Below are 17876 nucleotides of genomic sequence, written 5' to 3' on the forward strand. Positions count from 1 at the left end.
TGAACTGGTGATTATAATAGAATCAGGGACATAGAAAGGGAATGGACTGACTATTCTTGGGGGGAAGAGGGGTGTGGGAGATGCGGGAAGTGACTGGACAAAAAGCATGCACCTATGGATGAACACAGTGGGTGGGGAGTGAGGGTGGAGGGTGGGGTGGGAGCTGGAAGGAGGGGAGTTATGGGGGGAAAAAAGAGGAACAAATGTAATAATCTGAACAATAAAGATTTAATTTAAAAAAAAAAAAAAAAAAAAAAAACAGTTCCTAATATCCATCTGCCCTGGGCTCAAAACATGGGACATATTAAAGGTTAGTGCTATAGTGGGAGTCCCAGGGGCAGGTCTTTGAAGAATTCAAGCATGCCTGGTCAGTCTGAAAGGATTCCCCCTCTGCTAAAGCTCACAAGATGACTAGGATCTGGGTAGTGGTGATCCTGCAAGTCTCCTGGCTAGCACCAAAGCAAATCAGAGGACTACAGCATGGTGGTGAGCAGCACAAATTGTTTTGGTTTAATGCTCAGCTCCCATTTACTGTGTGACTTTGGTCAAATTACTTAACCTTTCTGTTCTCCATTTTCACTTTCTATACATTATGCAAGGCTATCCAGTTCATAACTGGTGGCACAGAGCTTGAGAAAGGTCTTTGGCATCTGGTAGGGTGGCCTTCAGATACCCTATGCAGTCCCCTTCTCTTAGGCTCTGGCATCCAACAAGCACATTCAATCCATCATAAGGAAAAATGAAGGCTCCCCAGTAATCACTGTGGGTTGCAATACCATCTGACTCCTTTGTTAAGGAACCAGCTCGTGTGGGTTTATGTAGGGCGCTTATATTGCTAGTTTTTAATGAGCTCAGTACAAATGATAAATTCTAGTTGGCTGGGGAGTGGGACCCCTGCGCGAAAGGATAGCCAAAGCAGGGCTGAGGCCTAGAGATCATTTGTTGCTTTGCAACCATCATAGGCTACAGTACTTGGCAACTACAAATGAGCCTTGTTAATGTCCTCAGGGATTGGGATTTGGGCAGTGTTGTCTAGAAAGCAGGGGAAACTGGCTGTTTTGTAGGCTTAGTATGGTCCCTAATGCACAAACCCTCCCCGCAAATGAACAAACAAACAAAAACAAGCCACCTTCAGGGAGCTGGCAGTTCTGGAAACTGGATAGTTTATGGCCCAGAGAAGCTCAAAAAATGGAATCTTCAGGTCAAGGGCTCATCAACATGAACCTCTGCTTACCACCCACCCCTCAATTTCCATTCTGTGGAACCTCCCAGGCCTGCTTGAAAGCAAAGCTCTTCTAGGCATTCAAAACATGTACAGTGTTCACTGAAGGTGAGGGAAGCAAGGGGAACCTCACGTAAAATCCAACTGGAATTTTTAACAGGTGTCAGCATCATTTTGAATATCATCTTTAACACTATTAAAGTTGAACATAATCATCACAATTTCTCTCCTTAAAAAGGAAAAAGAAAAGTGACTTCCCTTTCAATCAATATAGCCCCCACCCTAACCGCCATTCGACCCTGCCTTTGTAAAAGAAAAATCTAATAATATTAAATTTACTTCTCTCCAGCTGAGAGTTTATTTTAAGCCTCATAGAAATGTTAGTATCAGTTCTCATTTCTCTCTCTCATTATTTCTCTCACTATGAGGCTTTTATTTTATCTTTTAAAATATGTTTTTATTGATTTCAGAGAGAGGAAAGGAAGGGGAGAAAGAAATAGAAACATCAATGATGAGAGAGAATCATTGATCAGCTGCTTCCTGCATGCCCCACACTGGGGATCGACCCGGGCATGTACCATGACCTCTTGGTTCATAAGTCGATGCTCAACCACTGAATCATGCTGGCTGGGCAACATTGGCCAATTTTAAAGATGAAAATGGAGATAGAGGACCATAAAATCTCTGGTCAGAAGAAATGAGGTTGCTCCCAAGGGGAAAACTCCTAAAAATACAATATGGAGACTAAAGCATAAGGGAAATTTGCATTTTGCTGACTATTAAGATGAGCCTTTTTCTGCCCAAACCTGGATGAAGAATGCTTTTTGAAATCATACCATTAACCACCAAAAACTTTCAAGAAATACTCCATTATCCAATAGCGTTATTAAAATTAACTTGGTGACTCTAAAAAAAAATACTAAAGAACCCATGCCAATTATTAAAAAAATAAAAAAAGGTGCTGAGTAGGTCTTTTACAAAAATAAATGAAGAACCTTATTAAATGGTTATAGTGTTCCAAACTCAGAAAAAGTCAAAATAAATTACAAGCATTTAAATATGATTTAGAAAATCTATGCCAACCCTTCTTAAAATAGTCATAAAGTGGGGCTATATTTAATTGTACATTCTAAAGAGCAGATAGAATCAGTGCTATCAATACAAATCTTGGCCAAAACGGAATTCTTCAAAAGCAAACTCCTGGCTCAAATCAGGTAATTCTCAAAGCACTGTAAAGCATAGTATTGGCATCCAACATTAGAGCTTGAATTAAAATGTATCAACCATCTCATTGATGAGTTTGACTAAATAAGAATAAAAAATTATAAGCTTCTAAAGGGCAAAACAATGAGTATAAGCAGAGTCAAAAGAAAAAAGATAAATCAAGAAAAACCATTTACAATACAAAGGACAAAGGGATGACTTTCTTCATTAACAAATGAGCAGCCCAAACGAAGATTAGGCAACAGTAAGAACACGCAATTCCAAAGAAATATTCTCCCCCTTTTATAATTTCAAAAATGCAAAGAGAACCAATCATGTACCATGTTTTAGCTATCAATTAACACACAAAAGTAAATTAAAATCTGGAATACCAGAACTGACAAAAATGTGGGTGAACAGGCATTATTTTATGCTGTTAGTAAAGGTGCCAAAATATTCAGTCTTTTTAAATGGCAATTAAGCAAAATTTATTAGAATGATTAATGTATGTAACTTTTAATATACATATATACACACATATATATCATTGTATATATATATGTGAGATATAAGTATATCAGTGATCATTGCAACATGGAAAAAACAATGTGCTTCAGTAGGACTGACAACATAAATACATAATGGGATACTATTCAGCCATCAAAAAGAATGGGTTTAAAAAAAAAAAAAAAAGAATGGGTTTATTCTCTGTTTTAAGACATGGTAATATGTTCAAATAGATTAAGAAAAAAGTTGCAGCCCTAGTTGGTTTGGCTCAGTGGAGTGTCGGCCTGCAGACTAAAGGGTCCCAGGTTCAATTCTGGCTAAGGGCATATGCCCCAGTTGCGGGCTCAATCCTCCCCGCCGCCCCAGTAGAGGGCATGCAGGAGGCAGCCAATCAATGATTCGCTCATCATTGATGTTTCTCTCTCTATCTCTCTCTCCCTTCCTCTCTGAAATCAATAAATATATATGTACATTTTTTTTTTTAAAAAGAAAACATAAGTGGAAAAAAAGTTGCAGAACAGTATGCATAGAATGATCTAATTTGAACATAAAATACTTGCATGGATATATGAGTATTTAGATATGTTTCATATATGTTTATATGTACAGAGAAAACTGTAAAGCTACACACCAAAATGTGAACAATAAATAGTGCACAGGCATGAGATGAGCAGACAAGGTGGAGAGAGGATAACATAAGTTTATGAATGAACTGCCTCCACTATATTTTCACAGGTTTTTAATGCCTTATAACAGTTTGACTGTTGCCCTTAAAAAGGCCCATAAAGCCTTAGCCGATTTGGCTTAGTGAATAGAGTGTTAGCCCATGGACTGAAAGGTCCCGGGTTCGATTCCAATCAAGGGCATGTACCTACCTCAATTGCAGGCTCAATCCCCAACCCTGGTTGGGGTGTGTGTGGGAGGCAACCAATCCATGTGTCTCTCTCTCATCGATGTTTCTCACTCTCTGTCTCTCCCCCACCCTTCCACTCTCTCTAAAAATCAATGGAAAATATCCTCAGGTGAGGATTTAAAAAAAAAAAAAAAAATGTAAAAAAAATTTTTAAAGACCCATGCGGGAATGTTTATGACACCTTTTTCTTTTCTTTTCTTTTCTTTTTAAAATATATTTTATTGATTTTTTACAGAGAGGAAGGGAGAGGGATAGAGAGTTAGAAACATCGATGGGATAGAAACATCGATCAGCTGCCTCCTGCACACTCCCACTGGGGATGTGCCCGCAACCAAGGTACATGCCCTTGACCAGAATCAAACCTGGGGCCTTTCAGTCCGCAGGCTGACGCTCTATCCACTGAGCCAAACCGGTTAGGGCGACACCTTTTTCATACTCACTAAAAGCTGGAAACCCAAATGGCATTATTTGGAGAAAGGATAAGCAAATGGTGGTATATCCATGCAATGGAATACTACTCAGCAATGAAAAGAAATTTTGACCACATGGATCAATCTTAAAGGTGTTACACTAAGTAGATGAAGCTCTGATGTTGTGTGATTTTATTTATATGATATTCCTGGAAAAGCCAAAATCAGAAATGAGACTGGCAGCAGCCAGGGGCTGGGGCAAGGGTTTACTATAAAAGGGGCACAAGGAAATTTGTGAAAGTGACGAGCTGTTCTGTATCTTAATCGTGACTGTTACACAACGGTATGACAAACTCATAGAACAGAATGCTTTTAAGAGTAAATTTTACTGTATATAAATTAAACTTTATTTTTTTTTAAGAACCTAAAAGTCCTTTGTCTAAGGAACTGTAGGGGAGGTCATTTTGAAGTTAGAGAGTTTGGTTTTCTTTTCACGGTTCCTATATAATGTCATTCCTCTCTAACATAATATACTGAAGAGATGCTGAACAGTTTTCCTATTCTAATGCATTCCATTTTGTTTAAAAATTAAAGATGGGCTTTTGCTCCACATAATATACTTCAGAACTCTGCCCTGGATGCTTTGGGGAAGCGGCCAGCTTCCTTATGGGGTAGATGTCCTGCAGTCACGGGGCTGAGTTCCCTGGATTCCAGGGGCTACATCCTTTTCCTGCTGGGATCACTATCCCACGAATGCCTTTCATAGAGGAGTTTCAACCTGCCTCTGAAACCCAGAAGTAGTTACAAACACTCCTTTAAATGAATCAAGAGCACAAGTAAGTGTGAGCTTTGAAATTCTAAGGCTGCACTGTTGGCAGAAGATAGCAGACAAGTTCGCTTTTCAGGCTCCTTTCTTTGAAGTCTGCTTATTTCATTGCTCCAATGCTCACTCTTTTTCAAAAGCCCCGTGCCTTTTCTCTCTGTTTAAGGAAGAAAACCTTAATTACACACACCTGAAACACCCCTACACACACCAAAACCGCCAGAACTGGGGCCGCCACCCCTCCTTCCTCTGCTGGTTCCCTGGGCTCACCCTGGAGTCAGAACCAGGGAGCATTCAGAGGTGAGTGCTGCACAGTGACAGCAAACACTCGGCACTCAAAGCCACACCCCGGGGGCCCAGACCGCAACCCCATCACCGAGCTTCCGGGACCCCAGGTGAGGTTCCTTAGCCACAAAGTGGAGAACCGCATCCACCTTTATAAAAACGGCAGTCGGTGCGTGCAGAGGGCCAACTCTGCGCCAGGGCCTCTACTAGCCCCTCATTTTAATCCTTCCCACGACTAGATTTATGGGTGAGAAATTGGGCTTAAGATCGCTGACAAGCTTGCAACACCTGAGCGGGAATTTTAAAATCTCTAAACTCACACTCAAACCTTCACCTTGGCTGAAGCTCCCAGATGATTCTAATCAGCCTCCAGGTGGGACACCAGTGCAGGGGGAGGGGACAGGGTGGAAATATCAAGAAATTCTATTCACAAAACTTGGCTGGTGCTGCTGGGTTTTCTGTTTGACAGGCAAGATCCTGTAGTCCCTGCCTCGGGGTTAAGCACTGTGACCACAGCTGCCACTCAATGGGTAAGAGGCTCTAAAAATACAACTCGGACATTCTGCTTCCTGAGTCCAATACCCTTCACTTCAGACTGGTTCTTCTTCCTGCTTGATGCTTGTGACGTGAGGGCATAATCAAAACCATTTTGGATGGCACCGTGTCCCATGAGAAGCTTAAGCAAAGAAGCTAAAGGCAGAAATGCACTTCTGTCAGGTGGCCAAGCTGAGAAATGTGAACTCTCCTCAGAATGCACCACATCAACAAAAGAGGAAAAGCACTTCATTTGAATAACACCACGAAAAGCAATGGTTTTCTTTCAGTAAAATTGTTCCAAGGATTTTGACCAGGCTTTTTTCATTCATTTCAAAGGAAAACTTGAAGTCACTGAGAATTTTCAGAGAAATTATTTATGTCACAATTGAGAGAACTACACATTTATCAAAATTTTAATACAATGAAATTTTCATTTTTAAAACTTAGATTGCAGCATACTCATCCTAGTAGGGAGAAAAAGCTGAGTCTGTTCATTGAAGAAAAACAGTCAGACACTGAATAACTGCTGTCATCGTATTTCGTACAGGAAGTATACCCTTTTCTTAGTATGCCTTGTATTTATGCAGCATCTTACTTTTTTCCCCAAAAAAATGCTTTAAAATTCATTCTCCCATACTTCATTATGCTTACTGAAAAAAATTTACTATGTTCCTATTTATGAACTGCATCTTTTCTATAAAAAAATAAGACAAGCAGTATTAGTTCATCTTAGAGATATGAACAGCGAGCTTCAAGGATGTTCAGTGACTTTCCCAAGGTCACAAAGAGTTGATAGAAAGGCCAGAGAAAGAAGCAATGTTTTTTGCTATCTCAGCTCATATTGGACATTTTGCATATATTACAATGCAAATTTGTGTGGTGTGTGTGTGTGTGTTTTCAAAAAGCCCAGTAAGACTGATGCTGTGCAAAGAATTAGAATTCTTTGTTGTTGTTTGTTAGCAAACTTCAATCTAAGATGGTTTCATCTGAGGAGTGGTTGTGGTTGGGTGGATGTGGGCAAAGAGGGGAGGAAATTTGGGACATCTATAATAGTGTTAGCAATAAAAAAAAACCTGAGAAAACTAAAAAAATATATTAATAAAATATAAAATGGATGCATCTGAAGTATGCATCCATTGTTGTAAGTTAGCACGTTAAATCAGAAGAAAGGATTATAGAACCAGCTTAGTGAGTGAAATTAACTTGCATAAAAAGCAGCTACACATTCCCCTTTTTTTCCAAGTGCAGAAGTTGACACATTTTCATTATAATCCCAAAGGATAAGACTCATAGGGAACATGAAATGAAAAAACAAACAGGTGTCTGCTGGCTTCGAGTAGCTGGCAAAGAATTATTTCATTAAAATAAAAAAAGTTTTACAATCAAAATAATACCAATTAAATAATCCCTACTTTGGATGGATGGCCCAATAGAAGTGAAGCATTCCTGTGCCACTCCCTAGAAAAGAAAAATTGGCCTAGCAGCTGCCACCTCTGGTATCTGTTTCCCCAAATGAGCCGGAAAGGCAAGAAGAGCAGCCTTAATTTTTAAAAAGTTGACATTTTCTCAAATCCATCGTATATATTCACAATTCTTTTCTTTATTGTCCATCTCCATATTATCATGCAACCAGGACCCAGAATTCTAACTCGGAGATGTGATTGGTAAGTGGCATAAGGGGGGATTTGCTGTGTCTTTGTCACTCCTGTGGCATTTTACTGTAACTGAGCACAGCCATAAAATCGCAATGTTTTCTAGCAAAATCAGACTCAGGAATCACTCCTGCCCTTTTTACTGATAAAACACACAGAGGTGCTGGCTCTCAGTTAAGGTCACAAAGGTACAAATGACAGGGCCAGGGCGGGACTTCACCTCAGCCCACTTTATTCCACAGCTCTCCATCCAGCCAGCTGCCTGGTTCAAATCCCAGCTCTCCCACTTACTAGCAGTGTGACCTTGGACCAGTCATTCCACTTTTCTGCATTTCATCTATAAAATGGGATGTCACAGCACCCAGCTCACAGGGCACTGCGAGAATTGGTGAGTTACATCTGTAAAGCCCATGGCAAGTGCTTGAGAAAAGTTAGCAACCACCACCACCACCATCATCATCATCTCTATAGCTTAGCTTTCCATATGGAATCCATTGAACCCTCGTGATTTACTATGTTTAAATGTGTTAGAGCAGCAATTTTCAACCAGTGTGCTGCAGAATTTTTAAAACATACAATACCTGACTATTTAGCCAGGGACACTGACCTCTTTTCCCTTAGATTGTCAAATAAAAAAGTGACAACAGCCAACACAACAATATCCATCCAGTGTGGATGAATCAAAATTATAGCTATTTTTTGTCCGAATGGCAAAAATATATATTTTTGGTGTGCTGCAGAAGTTTAGTAATTGAAGTATATGTGCTATGAGATGAAAATGGTTGAAAATCACTGTGTTAGTGAACTTAGAATAGATATGTTTTTAATGTTGTATGATTTTAGGGTAGTATCAAGCCATGAGATCTTGAATTAGCCACTCAGTCAAAATGAGCTTCAATTTCTCCATGTGACAGCAGAGCAGGATGATACTTGCTCCACCTACCTCACACAGTTAGGTGATGAGCAAAGATAAAAAGAAAGAAAAGAGGCGGCAGCGATGGAGGCACCACACAGGTGTTCAGTGATTTAGAACAATGAATGCAATCCTCCCCAAAACCCTGTTGTGGACACCCCACCAAGACAGGACAGGCACCCACTTAAATTTCGGTTTGGATGTCAAGAATGAAAGTGCCACGCAAACACCAGCAGGGTATGGAAAGGTTCCTTGCTCTCATATGAGGTTTTCTGGGGAGAGCAGGCAGCTCCCAGACAGGAGAGAGCAGAGAACGAGACTGTGTGTGTGGAGGGGGGAGCTTCGGGGAGGGGACAGTACAGCCTGGCCTGGGGCTTACATAGCATGAACCTTTCACCAGCACCAAAGGAAAGCGTTCCTAGGCTTTTTGTATCAGCTTGCCTAGACGCAGGGCAGAAGGGAAAGAGGGAGGGGCTAGGCTTAAATGCTGTCACAGTCAAGCATCAAAAAAACAGAATCAGACTCCCTCCTTATTACAAACTCTGGGAGATAGATCCCATCTTGGAGATGAGGAAACAGGACTCAGTTTGTGTAGATCACCTGTCACAGCAGGTTTAACTTTAGCCCTTCAACTTCAAACCTAAGCCTCCTCCTTTCACCCCCGTTTCAAGATCCTGTGAGTTCCCGTCAACCAGGTGAGAGCAGAAGCACTGCCTGGCCCCACCTGCTTGCCCAGCACCAGTCAGCCAACCATAGAAAAGCTGAAGACAGCTGTGATCCATTTTAAGCCCAATTAGTGGTTTATGATCACCTTTACTTTCTCCAAAGAAGAAACAAAGAAAGGGGAGGGGGCAAGGAAAGATAGAAGAAGGATGGATGGAAGGAAGGAAGGAAGGGAGGAAGGGAGGAAGAGAGGAAGGAAGGAAGGAAGGAAGGAAGGAAGGAAGGAAGGAAGGAAGGAAGGAAGGAAGGAAGGGAATGAAAGAAGATTTCAGAGTTTGGTTCTAATGTTTCCATTGCTAACACTATTGTCCTTGAAGCTGGGGGAAAGGTGACACTGCTTAAAGGATTCTCTTCACATACAGGTAAAATTCCATTTCCAGTTTATCCAATGAACGTTAGGTTCTATTGCAGCAGTCACACTCTTAGCAATGGCTAGCATCCATTTCTCTTATCTGTAATTGAGTTCATGTAGGATTTTTTTCTCTGCTTAATGTCTTTATTGAGATTGCTCTTATTTCCCCCATAAAAAACCTAAGTCTCGAGCATTACTGCAAAATCATGAACGATTAAATTAAAATGAGCAGGAATCAATTTTTCATGGCTTATAAGGCTCTGAATCACCTCCGTTGAAGTTCTTCTGGGTAACCAAGCCAGATCAGGTTCCAAATTTGCTAAGCTTTCCTGTTAGAATTACAGTTACTTCAGCTCTCTCTTCAACTCAGAACACCCTGTTCTGCTTCTCCTCAGGTGGGCAGCCTTCACCAGCTAAGATGGCCTCAAATGGGAGCTATACAGGCAACCGGATCTGTTTTGAACCAGCTGGTTCTGCAATATTTATGTATTAGTTCATGACTCTTTTCTGAATGAATTGCATTACATATCAAACCACTACTTAGCACAGAAAATATTTATGCTTCTCTGTTGGCCATACTTAGGAAGCACTAAAGAGGTCTTTGCCTTTCTTGAAGATTTCTTAGATCTATTTTTAGAGTCACAGAAACAAATCTCAGAGTTGAGTGAAATTCCCAATGGCCAGTCTTTCTTCCCACTTACTGGAGCTGCTGTGTACTCTAACCTTCCTCCTGTCTATCACACTGAATCCTCTTTCAAGGATAGAATTCAGACATGAAAATATAACATTTGAGAGAAGCATTCAAGGCAACTTATTCCTTAGGAAACATAATGTAAGTCATCGATCAATATGGGAAATTGGTAAGAAAGATTTTGTCCTAATGATTAAAATGGCTTCAACAGGCATTTCCCCAAAGAGTCATCTTGCTCCCCCCACCCAGCTACTGCAGATGGTCATAGCACACCCTTTCATCATCATCATCATCATCATCATCATCATCCCTTTTGAGGGAATTATAGCTTATTGGAACCAGTTAACAAAGAAGAAGAGCACAATACTGGCTGGGGAGGAGGGGTGGGGAGGAGATAAATTCAGGTGGATAATTTGCTATTAACATAAAGAAATAGCAAAAATTCTGGCTGTCAAGGTCAAGTTTTTCAATCCCATTTACCCCTCTATTTTAAAAAGTAAAGCCTATCATATCACATCTTATCATAGCATGTGTGGACTTTCTTCCCTGCAGAAATAAGAGTGCATTTGAGCCTTCTCAAAGTAACTCTTGGAGCACTGTATCAAATGTATGTGAAACAAACTCCTCCATTCCAAATGTAAGAAAGAAAGCATTTGATTCCAAATACATTCCATATTCATTTGGCTTAATCTAATCATTTTGGATAGATTCGTTATTAGCCCTGATCTAGAAGAGACTTGGGGATATTCTACACACAGTACTACCAGCATTGAAAAATGTTGATGTTAATAGGTTAATTGGTTCCACCGAGCTTTCGCGTGCTTGTAATCCAGCCTCATCTATTATTTTCTGCCAAATTCTCTTGAAAGTCCAAATCCCCAGGCAGCAGCTGGCCATCCCTCTCACAACCCCCGCTTCCTCGAAGCTTTCCAGTGCCCTGATTACGCCCTGGCTGCCGGCCCCTCCAGGAGCGTCCAGCCCGGAGGGCGGCACGACACGCGCCAAGCCCCTCGAATGCCCCAGACGGTTCCGACACCCCGTCCTAAGCTCAGGAAGGGCCGGTCGCAGGCCGCGGGGAGGCGGCTGCCCTCTGTGAGCGCTGGCTGCACGTCAGGGCCTTCAAGGGTGGAGGAGAAAGTGCCGACCACCGGGCACGGAGCCCGCCATCACCTGCCTCCTCCCAAACCCCTCGTCCTCGGCACACGCGGGGTCCAGCGGGACAGGGAGCAGGGGTCACCTGGACCTTGGACTCTCCGCCGGGGACGCTCGGAGCTGGGTCCTCGGGGCGGCCGCCGCCGGCACCCAGACACACTCGCGGAGAGTGGCCCAGCCCGGGCCGGAGGGGCGCGCCACTTGGTGACCAATGGCCGTAGCAGGAGTACCGGGGCGAGGGTGGCGGCCCGGCCCTGGAGCGGCGCGCCCCGAGCGCCCCAGGATGGCCCGGCCAGAGAACCCGGTGGGCAGGGAAGTGGCACTTGCAAGGTCAGCCAGGGGTCCGCGTCTGTGCAGACCGAGAGGCCGATCCATCCCCTGCCCCGAGCGGGAAAAACTATTGTCCGGCAAGCTGAAGCCCGGCGCGGGGCCCCGCTCGCGGCCGGCGAGGAGAGGCTGCGGGTCCCGGGCCGGCGCCCCGCCCCGCGCCCGCCACGTTCACTCACCTGGCAGTTGGTGCCGGAGACCCCGGCGGGACAGGTGCAGATATAGCTGGTCTCGCCGGCGGGAGCCGGGGACTGAGGGCCCGGCGCGGGGCGCAGAGTGCAGACGCCCCCGTTCCGGCAGGGCTGCGCGGCGCACGGCCCCGGGACGGGCAGGGGCACGGCGGGCACCGGGCTGGCCAGGCAGTCGCCGCGGGGCCCCGCGCCGAGCAGCAGGAGCAGCAGGAGCAGCGGGGCCGGCGCGGGCAGCAGCTGCGCACGGGGCGCCGGGGCGCGGCGGGGCGGCATGGCTGACCGAGTGGGCGCGGAGCGGAGCCGGAGCCGGAGCCGGAGCCGGAGCTGGGGCCGGAGCTGGGGCGCGGTGGCGGCGGCGGCTGCGGGAGCGGTGGCGGCGGCGAGGGCTGCTCCGCGGGGCCTGGCGCCTCCTGCAGCTGCGGGGACCGTGGTTCCCGGGCAACGACGGGCGGGGCTTGTGGGGCGGGGCAAACGGAGGCGGGGCGCCGGGCGGCAAGGGAGGAAAGGGGCGTGGGGACCCTTCCTAAGCTAGGAGTTGGGGCGGGAAGAGCTTAAGGCCTCCCTGGGCCCCTAGGTGTGAGGGTGCGGTCAGAGGCGCGGGTGTGTCCACCGGTGGTGGCGCTGGCCTGGCCAGAGCCGGGCGGTGCTCGGGCAGGAAAGGGGCTGAAGGGGTCAAAGCCGGCCGAGGGCAGGACTTTGCCGGCCTCCAGCTGCTGAGCGCCCCCAACGGGCCGGGCAGGGGCAGGAATGTCGCGCCGCGAAGGGCAGGGCGGCCCGGGCTGGCAACCGCCACCCGCTGCCTCTTGGCGCAGAATCTAGGAGACCTCTGCAGGGACTGGCCTCACCTCATTCCCGGGGCTACTCCCCTCCCACAATTCTCTCCCGCAGACACCCCACGCCGCACACCGCCCAAGCCCAGAGCCCCCACACCCGCTCATCAGCCGGGCTCCCTGGGAAGTGACCTTGTGTCCGCTTAGCCGCCCTGGGGCCCTTGTCCTTGGTGCTGACCGCGGAGTCTCCCTTCTCGCGAGCCCGGCCTTGCTCGCCACTCAGCAATGTCTGACTGTGGCTTGTGGACGCTGAAAAAGGCCTCGGAATCGGTGTCAAATCCTGTCGTTGCACAGAGGAGGAAACTGAGGCCCGGACGGGCTGGACTGGAACCCAGTGGGTCACTTGGCTCCCAGCCCAGAACTCTGCGAGTCTCCCAAAAGAGTTGCTCAGAAGTGCAGGTTTGCAAAGGCCCTGCCAGGATTCCCTAGTACTACAGGGCTCTACAGAAGAGGAACATTCACCGTGACCCACTTGGGGCGGGGCGGGGCAGGGCGGGGCGGGGCGCCGGGTTAGGGACTCCTCTAAACGCCCGGGTTAGCCTCATTCTTGCTTTGACAACCACGGAGGTCAAGCTCTGCTGAGTAAACGCAGCTCGATTTGTCTCTGACACCCGACCTTTGCCAGCCTCTACTAGGCATAGGCTCTCAGGTACTTGCTTTTTGAAGATGGCCACGTGAGAAAGCAAAATGTCTCTTGGCTTGACAGTTTGGGCAAATTTTTTAGGGCACACAAAAATGGTTTCGTAAAACCTGGGCAAATGAGCAAGCAGAGATGCCGCATGACCCCATGCATGCAAAATCTCCAGTGGAAACAGGAGACGCACTGTCCACCCTCTCCCAGCCCTGCTCGACACAGGAGCCAATGTCAGGGGTTTGTGCTTTAGTTTAGGAGACACCTGAAATTCCTGTGGCCATTGCAAGAGGTCGCTGAAACCCAGAAGGGTCTGCATGCAGCAGGGGGAACTCATCTCTCCAGGTGGGTCCAAACGGGTTTTTACGTTTTCCCTCACACCTGCTGCCTTTTATCTCGGGACCTCCTCTTTTTTAGAAAATCCTAATTTTGTGCCACGCCAGCACCCTCTGCTGGTACTAGCCTCATCATTCAGGTGTTCTTCCACTTTCTGTGCCCCTGGAGTATGCATTCTTTCTTGGCACTAATTTCTCTCACCTTAAGTCCTGGAATAATGGACTAGTGCTCATTCCCTCACATCAACACACACCTCTGAAGCAAAGGGAAGTATAAGAAAAGTTGTGAGCTCATTAAAATCACAATTAAGTTTTTGTTTGCCTAGCAATCCCCTTATGAATGGATTTCATATCATTTCAAAATGTGGAAGAACAGAGGTTTTATTTTATGAAGGCCAATTTCTGAATTTTGAAGATAACATTCAGCTTTTTTTAAGTGTCCTACCTTTCATCTTAAAAAGGCATATTATGGAAGAGACAATACAAGACCATTTCATTGTTCTCCAAGCTGGAAAGAAAGGCTACATGTCTTGCCCCTTTCTTCTAGGTGGAGCCATGCAATTAGTTCTAGACAACAGAACATGGCATTGTGTGCCCTGGCCCCAAACACCCCATACTAAATACCAGGTGACCACTGTGATGGTTGCTGTGATCACTCTCAGAGAAGTGGGTCCTTCTGTGGTTCTGAAGGCTGATTTGGTACTTGGCTGACAGACTCCCAAATACTCATCTAAAGACTCCAACTAATATATGACCTTGACATTTTAACAGAAGTTATTAAAATAATGTTGGATCTATGTTTAAATAAAACCTAAAAATTCAGTTGTCCAGGCCTTTGGTTCATGCTGTTACAAATTTACAGAACATAAAATCTGCACCCAAAACCATCTCATTTCTTTTTTTTATAGAGACTCTACATTAATAAGGGAAAGATATCCAAATAATGAGTCTTGATTTCAGCAAAGAATGTGATAGAGTTTCTCACAGTCACCTTCTGGGGAAAGTGGACTTGCAGCCCTTTAACAAGTGTAGTCTGAACATGCTAGTCAGGGGACCACTTCTAGGTTAGATGAAAATTTTAGGAAAATGCCAGAGTCTCGAAATTTGACAGCTAATACAATTCATAACAGCAGCAAAATGTAACATTATCTCAATCAGTAAAAATGCTGAGCTAAAGTAACTACAGCAGAATATGAGGTGAATGATAGTGCCTTTGGCCTTACTGCTATTTACCAATATTGCTACCTCTCCTTCTTCCAGGAACTTCTCTATAGGACTCCCTTTTGAAGTGAGGTGAGGTCATATGACTTCATCATTTCCAGGTGGACTCCTTTAAAATACAGTGCATGACTCATGTGACCATGGTAACCAGCAAGATCCCAAGAGGTGGAGGCTCCTTCAGCCTGGCTCTGAGGGAAGATAACCTGGTGAAGCAATGGGAACCTGCAATGGACATATGGCATGAGTGAGACATAAACTGTTGTAGTTTTAAGCCACTGAGTCCCAGCGATATGAAATAACTGTAGGTCACACACCAGTGAGTGGCAGGGCAGATGTGGTTGTTCCCTATGAGCAATGCAGAGTGACCTGCTAGCTTAGGTGTGGTAGTCCTGGGGGATAGACAGCCTGATCCAATTAAGGATCCCAAGTCCTTTAGATTGAATGGAACAGAACATTTTCAAGAAACAGTTTGGCTCGTCTCTCTTCATGGATCTACTCCACAGTTATAACTCAACTGAGTTATACTATAGGATGTTATAGAAATGTTACAAACCAATGCAATATAATTGTCTTTATTTTTTGTGTTTTGTCACAACAGATGACATCTTCCCAGTACAGCACAGGTTCATAGACACTAGGCATACAGGAACCACTGGTCTCAATGAGCAATGCTCTTCTTACCAGTGAGGGTCTCACATTCTGTGATATTCAGAGCATCCTGTGGAAGTGCTGGCCTGGATGCATCATGGGTGATCCGTAGACTTAGAATATCATATTTAGAACAGAATGCAAAGGATACCTGATATGATCTCCTGGGCTTTGAAATAAATCCAAACTGGAACATTTACATGGGGGCGTAAGTCACCTTCAGCTTACCTGGAGTTCCACAGCCATAATACATGCATCTAGCAATGATTTAGCACTCATCTCCCCCAAAGCATCTAAGTTGTCTGTGGCCATTGACAAATCGGTCCCTATGCCTCTCTCTGCACCCAAATCTGCCTGTAGATAGTGACCAGTATTACTGCTGCCCCTTTCTACATTCAGTTACCCTTTAAGGATATAAGGGAACATTCCTTCCCCCTGAAGAAGGTGGGCCTGAATGCTGGGTTGCAGCAGGAGTCAACTTAAAAGAAAAAGTTAGTCACACAATCCAGAGGGAAGAAACACAATGCTGGGTGATAATTTTCTGCCATAGAGAACAGCACCAAACAGCCTACGCTGATCAGAATAGTCATATCAGAACCCATGATGGTGTTAAAGAAATTACTCAGCGTCCTTAACCTTGAGATGCCACATATTATGGAGGTAGAAATCCCTGTGTTGAATGAGATCGTCTAGAAGGTTGACCCATGAGCTGGATCTAGGCAAGTGGAAGCTCCTAACCTCCTGTCCTTTAATTGGAATGTGTTCATCCAGAACACTGTTCCCAAAGCCAGAGCTGTTTCAAGGACATAGCCTGGAGAAAGTAAGGTATTATTGAGACCATCTAGACTGAATATTGAAGGAACCCCATACAGGCCTCTATGTAAACTTTTAACATTCTGGCGGGATGATGCAGCAATCTACTCATCTTGTGGTCTTCCAAGATGAGCCTTGTATGTAGGTTTCAGTGTTTATTACACCTCTTACCCACTCACCTGGAGCGGTCTGCCTCTTTCTTTGGTCTCTCCTTGCCCTCCAGGTATGGGGGCCAGTTTCACATTTCACCAGGGAAGCTCCAGAATGCTCATTGTGAACCAGAACCTTGCTTTATAGAGCTCTTGGGAGAAGTAAGTGGGATGATAGTGGTGATACATAGTGTATATACAATGTACCTGGCACTAATATGAGTATATTTTACATATTATATCATTTAATCCTAATGCCAGAGATAGCAACTATGACTTCTGTCCAATTAAAAAAGACAAAATTAAGGTACAGTGAGGTTAAATAAAAAATAAAAAAAACCTAGTCACTCAGCTTCCAAGTACTAGATTGATAGATAGATAGATAGATGATAGATAGATAAGAGACTGACCCCAACCCTCGGTTCCAGAAGCGGTCAGGTGACCTAGGCCTGAGCATTCCTCTGGTGATAGAGATCAGTTCAGAGAAGGTCATATGACCCTAGTCACATTCTCGTTTTTATAAAGTGTATAAACCACTGATAGCTCAACAAAGCTACACACACACACACACACACACACACACACAAAGATCTTTAAATATTCACAAAATTATCTAGCAAATGAGTAAACATTAATATATAATAACCATGTGAGGTTTATTCCCAAAATAAAAGTATGATTAAATGTCAGAAAAGCTATTCACCTATATTAATAGATTTAGGAAGAAAAATCCTATGATCTTCTTTATAAATGCTGGAAAGGCATTTGATAAAATTCAATATGCATTCTTGATAAAATTCTTAATAAAATGAGAAAAGATAGTATTTCCTTGTTATAATACTAGAGACCCGTTGCAGGAAGATTCCTGCAAGAATAGGGCTTCCTGCGGCCAGAGCGAAGCAGAGAAGGGAGCAGAACCCGCCTCCGCCGCCCGCTTGCTTCTCCACAGCTTCACTCCCTTCTGCAGTGCTTGGCTTCCTTCTATATTGTCTTTAGTCTTCACTCCATGCCTGTGTATGCAAATTAACCGCCATATTTGTTGGGTTAATTTGCATGTTCATCTGATTGGTTGGTGGGCATAGTGGAGTGACACCAATTTGCATGTTTCTCTTTTATTAGTATAGATAATATAGACTGAGTGGCCAGATTATTATGACCACCTGACATTTATAGGAAAATTATCTATAACTTTGCACTGAAGTTGCTAGAGGGCCAGACCATTATAAATAGGGAAGCAGGTAATATGATTCCATACCTAGAGAACCCAATTAGAATTATATTGCAGACAATAAGAGAATTCCATATATCTGGGTATGAAATAAATACACAGAATCAAAACACTTCATAT

The 17876-nt window shown here is 44.5% G+C and overlaps 1 protein-coding gene across 1 annotated transcript in view; it reads right to left on the bottom strand.

Moving 5' to 3' along the window:
• Positions 1 to 12303, bottom strand: part of DNER (delta/notch like EGF repeat containing) — a 232127-nt gene extending 219824 nt beyond the window's left edge. The window contains exon 1 of the mRNA XM_070422316.1: positions 11890 to 12303. Coding sequence (XP_070278417.1) covers positions 11890 to 12174 — 285 coding nt within the window. The 5' untranslated portion in view covers positions 12175 to 12303. The remainder of the gene's footprint in view (positions 1 to 11889) is intronic.
• Between the last annotated feature and the right edge of the window lie 5573 nt (positions 12304 to 17876).

The sequence above is a fragment of the Myotis yumanensis genome, unplaced genomic scaffold (assembly GCF_028538775.1).
Source record: "Myotis yumanensis isolate MYYU_CA2020_CCGP unplaced genomic scaffold, mMyoYum1.0.hap1 SCAF_8, whole genome shotgun sequence".
Taxonomy (NCBI): domain Eukaryota; kingdom Metazoa; phylum Chordata; class Mammalia; order Chiroptera; family Vespertilionidae; genus Myotis; species Myotis yumanensis.